The sequence below is a fragment of the Wasmannia auropunctata genome, unplaced genomic scaffold (genome assembly GCF_000956235.1).
Source record: "Wasmannia auropunctata unplaced genomic scaffold, wasmannia.A_1.0 LD336048.1, whole genome shotgun sequence".
Lineage (NCBI taxonomy): Eukaryota > Metazoa > Arthropoda > Insecta > Hymenoptera > Formicidae > Wasmannia > Wasmannia auropunctata.
In genome coordinates this window covers 968,606-971,521 of record NW_012026842.1, presented here as the reverse complement: position 1 = coordinate 971,521, position 2,916 = coordinate 968,606, and the positions used below count along the sequence as shown (strand labels likewise).

The 2,916-nt window shown below is 28.6% G+C and overlaps 1 protein-coding gene across 1 annotated transcript in view; it reads right to left on the bottom strand.

Moving 5' to 3' along the window:
- Positions 1 to 256: 256 nt before the first annotated feature.
- The window catches only part of LOC105451681, an 18,146-nt gene continuing 15,486 nt past the window's right edge, over positions 257 to 2,916 (bottom strand). The window contains exon 3 of the mRNA XM_011692282.1: positions 257 to 1,199. Within this exon, the coding sequence (XP_011690584.1) occupies positions 1,163 to 1,199 (37 nt within the window). The 3' untranslated portion in view covers positions 257 to 1,162. The remainder of the gene's footprint in view (positions 1,200 to 2,916) is intronic.

The following is a 2,916-nucleotide window of genomic DNA, read 5'->3' as shown; positions in this document are numbered from 1 at the left end:
AAATTGCAATAAAACTTTACGTAAATTATTTTGAATATTTAGACTATTTAATGCAAAAAATTTAATATATGTCATTATTTTTCAAATTCTAATTTATAATAATAAAAATAATAACGAAAAATAAAGTAAATAAATGAAAATATGTTGTAAAATATATTTTATTGAAAATATGTTATCAATAAAAATAGAATGTTATAAACACACCTTTTATATGTATATAGTTTATTTAAAGTATAATATTAACACATTTGTGAAATAGATACAACATTCTTAACTTATATCAATTTTTTGGCTTTTTTTCTCCACCTCGCTCAATGATAGATGAGATAGAGAAACAAAAGCATTTTATTTTTGAAAATAGAAACTTCGACAGATTAAAAATTGAACATCCGTGAAATATAAAAGAAATTGAAAAGTGAAAATAGTTTGATATGTGCTTTTTTGGCTTGGCATTTCACGTTGATAAGCAAAAATCAAATAGAAAATCTTTCTAGCAATTTATAATATATTTATCTTATTAATAAAAAAATAGTCTAAATAAGTATTTTTATTTTGTAAAATTTAGCTGTCATATAAACGTAAATAAATTTTACAAATGTAATTCGGCGTTTGTTATCATTGTCGGTTAACGGCATGCTCAATTTTTCATATAATCGTACCACCTGTGCGACCTGACCTCATTTTCATCTTAAGTGGTCTAGACTCCGGGGTTTAGTCGCGGGATGAAACTGTGGATTTTGAATGAATATGAAAAAGGAGAGACTCGCCGGTATGACTAGAAAAATGTCTGAATCCGCTGTACTTTTGTTGCTTTACTAAATCCTATTTAAAATTGTCTTCCGAGGTATGTATTTGAACTTCTCAACGGATAAATCTTGTAAAGAGAATAACCACGGAAACATGATCTCTCGCATTGAATGTACATTTTTTAAAAATGTCTTTTACGAGGAGCAGACGTGTCCGTGCGTTTCTAAAGAAGTGCTGGTTTTAGTTTGCGAACTCGCTAATCTCAATTTCTTTATACCAACAATAATAGGATGGAACGCAGCGCGCGCGCGGCTCCGTGTAAGAGTAAATCTAAGAAAAAGATGTTCTTTCATTCACGTATAATTTTCCAAATTTGTATGAGTCTCCAAAATAGTCGGGATTCATGAGCGTGAGACTAACAACCTCTTAAAAAGATCTGACTGTTGAGAAATCTGAAAAAAGAAAAATTTAATAGGTCAAAAGACCAAAGCTCAAATTAGATTGTCATCTCATTATAAAAAACAGTAATAGAGATTATTATTGAATTTTTTACAATTATGTTTTAGTATGTCTCTTTTATGTATAATATTAAAGTCTTTTATTGCATTAGGATGTCGGAGCGCATAGGATTTAGTTATGTGCTGGTTTTTAATAGAAATTCAAAATTATATTAGCAATGTAACAATCGTTTATCATATTTCGCGACTCACGGTGCGATTATACAACTCGATGTCTCAAACCCTAATTATCGTTTCCTGACCTTTTCAAGATCGGTTAGAGCGGATCTTCCCACTTATTTACCTTCATATTTATATGTAGTCCGGGAGCTCGCGTGAAAAAATCGTAACTATTTTATAAAAGCTAGTTGTTTAATATTTGGTTACTTTTAGGATAAAAATCAAAATTCTGCAGTCAGCAGGTTAAATGATAGAACACCTGGCGCCGGCACTCTTTCAAAGACGTCGAAAAAAGTATGTCACGCAAGCATTTTATAAAAGCTGAAAATATATGTACGAATAATTTATGCAACAAAAATGTAGAAATATAATGGTCAGACAGCCCCCATCGGAACTTGTCGCGTCAGCACTATCTTAAAGATGCAAAAGAAATCACTTCAATGTATTTCATAAAATCTGAAATTTGGTACTAAATTATCTAGAGATCTAATACTATATACGAAAATAGAGTCAGACGGCTTTTTGACGGGACTAACACCTCGTCAGATCAAAATAACAATATTACGCGCGCAACCTGTGACTGCGCGGACTTGCGCTCTATCCTGGATTTCTGTTGTACAACTTTTACATGTAATACTCGTAAAATAGTATTAATTTAAAAACATTATTTTTTGATAAAAGTGAGAAAAAATATATATATAATTATAAATAATAAATCTAGAGTTATACATTGGAAAACTGTTTTTAAAATAAGAGAAACGACCAAATGCAGTCCGAAGCGGATCTTAATAATATTCATGTGTGAATCTTTTACAATTTCCAGTTCAAATTGCGCACCGAGCATTTTTTCGGGCATTAAAAATTCAGTTTTTACTTCTAATTGTAAGTGAATCCGGAATACGTAATATCACAATTAAATTAACAAATCAATTTGACAATTTTTTATGCTAAAAAGCATCTTTTTAATTCCTATAAGGTAAATATTTTCGTGCTATATTTTTTAATCTTTTTGTTAATTGCTTCAGGTTTTAGAATTACATATTTTTCATTTTTATCTTTATTTATATATTTTATTCTGGACTCTTTTAATCGTTTGTTTTTATCGACAACAGTATGTTTTCATTGAAATTTTTATTATTTTTCAATTTTATTTAATTATTTTTTTTATATATTTGTTCTTTTAAACATCTATGACTGTTCATTTATATCTAATACGATTTAAATTATTACTGAGGAAAACTCCGTGTAGTCGAAACCTCTGATTAAAATTATACTGTTTAATTTTTAACAGATTGATATGATTTCATGTCACACTTTACTGCTCGTTCCTTGGCCAAGTTAACTTATTTATCTGTTTTGTAAACATGAACTAGAGATCTTTTCATGTTAATTGTTGTATCGACGTATTTAATATTTTGAAAACAGTTTGATCCAATTTCTAAATATAAATCTAGATTTATTGTTTATAATTATATTATATATATATATATAT